The sequence below is a fragment of the Otolemur garnettii genome, unplaced genomic scaffold, assembly GCF_000181295.1.
Source record: "Otolemur garnettii isolate 467f Iridium unplaced genomic scaffold, OtoGar3 scaffold00128, whole genome shotgun sequence".
Classification (NCBI taxonomy): domain Eukaryota; kingdom Metazoa; phylum Chordata; class Mammalia; order Primates; family Galagidae; genus Otolemur; species Otolemur garnettii.
In genome coordinates, this window is record NW_003852523.1 from 4,248,643 (window position 1) to 4,250,587 (window position 1,945).

Sequence of the window (1,945 nt, forward strand, 5' to 3'; positions counted from 1 at the left end):
TTTTTTTTTTGAGACAGAGTTTCATTATGTCGCCCTTGGTACGGTGCTATGGCATCACAGCTCACAGCAACCTCAAACTCTTGGGCTCAAGCGATTCTTTTGCCTCAGCCTCCTGAGCAGGGAAGTGCCTGCCACAACGCCCAGCTATTTATAGAGACAGGGTCTTGTTCTTGCTCAGGCTGATCTTGAACCCATGAGTTCAGGCAATCCACCCGCCTCGGCCTCTCAGAGTGCTCTCAATGCCTATTTCCAGTCACCTGTGTGGCCTGTGCCTTCCTGCTTTTGTCCTATCCAGCCCTGATTTGTAGTTTGCACCTGCTCTGCTGTCCAGTGCCCGCCCCCAGGAGGCTGTCCTCACTCACTCACTCAGTCTACATTGGCCAGACCCAGGGATTTGGGGGTTCTTTTGCTGTGTTGGTCAGTGTGACTCCATGGTCCAAGGAGTGTGCTGAGCCTTCCTGCATCCTCCCCTGATATTTCTGACAAACTCTGTGGGAGGAACTGGGGTGCCTAGCAGGAAGAGGTAGTTCTAATGTGCTTGCATGACCAATTTATGTTTTGTTTTTTTTTTAGAGACAGTCACACTTTGTCGCCTTCAGTAGAGTGCTGTGGCATCACAACTCACAGCAACCTCCAACTCTCGGGCTTAGGGGATTCTCTTGCCTCAGCCTCCTGAGTAGCTGGGACTATAGGTGCTCACCACAACACCCAGCTATTTTTTGCAGTTTGGCCGGGGCCAATTTGAACCCACCATCCTTGGTATATGGGGGTGGTGTCTTACTCACTAAGCCACAGGTGCAGCCCTAATTTATGTTTTTTAAAATAGTAGTTGAAGCTCCATGCCTGTAGCTCAGCGGCTAGGGTACCATCCACATACACCAGAGCTGGTGGGTTCAAACCCAGCCCAGGCCTACCAAACAACAGTGACAAATACAACCAAAAATTAGCTGGGCATTATGGTGGGTGCCTGTAGTCCCAGCTACTTGGGAGGATGAGGCATGAGAATCGTTTAAGCCTAAGAGTTTGAGGTTGCTGTGAGCTGTAACGCCATGGCACTCTACTGAAGGCGACACAGTAAGACTCTGTCTCAATAAATAAATAAATAAAAATTAAAAAAATTAAAATAATAGTTTAGAAAATTTGATTAAAAGTTGATTGCAGGTTATGAACAAGGAACAGAGACTGAAGAGGTGGATGTTGAGGAAGGCACCTACACAGACCACAAAAGCAGCATGGAAGACACCAAAAGTCTGCTGGCAGTTTTAAGACAAAGACCTGTCTTGCGGTGGCTTCACCTCTCCCCAGTGGGACTCTGGATAAAGGTGGTAAAGAGGGGGCCCTGCAGAGGCAGGACGTTCCTGTCAGTGAGAGGCACACTGTGAAGGGGATTGGAAGAGATGACCAGCAGGTGCAGGACGTGGTGGGAACAGGGCAAGCACCAGATCTCACTAGGAGAGAAAAACCTCTCAGGGAGATTCGAGAAACGTGCTTCTTCCCACCAGTTCTCCGTATGGTGTGGCACCAGCCCATCTGCAAGGCTGCCATCCGGGCAAGGCTCCGGGCAAGGCTCCGGGAGGCCTAACAACCTCTCTTGGAATTTGTGCTCTGACTGGGGGTCTGCTTTCACATCCTGCTTCTAAGCTTTGTTCTTTGTTTCATTAACTGCATTCCAATTCTTCAGTTTAACATCAGAGAAGAGTAGTTAAAGAATAATTTAGCTGAAGTGGCCACAGAGCAGCGAGTTAAAGTGGTAACTGCAGTAAAGAGTGACGCAGGGTGCAGTTTGTTGCTTTCCCTCGTGATTATTCATCTGCTGATTTAAACGACAACGTGTGTAATAAATACTGAGTTAACCCAGGACACCGGGCCTTCACTGTTCCCGGCATAAGGTGGCGAAGGTCCCCCCGGGCCCACTCTTTTAACTACTGCTCTGTCTTTATTTCCT

The 1,945-nt window shown here is 48.9% G+C and overlaps 1 protein-coding gene across 1 annotated transcript in view; it reads right to left on the reverse strand.

Annotated features, from left to right (window-relative positions):
* Nucleotides 1–1,945, reverse strand: part of ITGB2 (integrin subunit beta 2) — a 24,170-nt gene that overhangs the window by 5,826 nt on the left and 16,399 nt on the right. Inside the window, 1 exon segment of the mRNA XM_012810308.2 lies at nt 581–593. Within this exon segment, the coding sequence (XP_012665762.1) occupies nt 581–593 (13 nt within the window).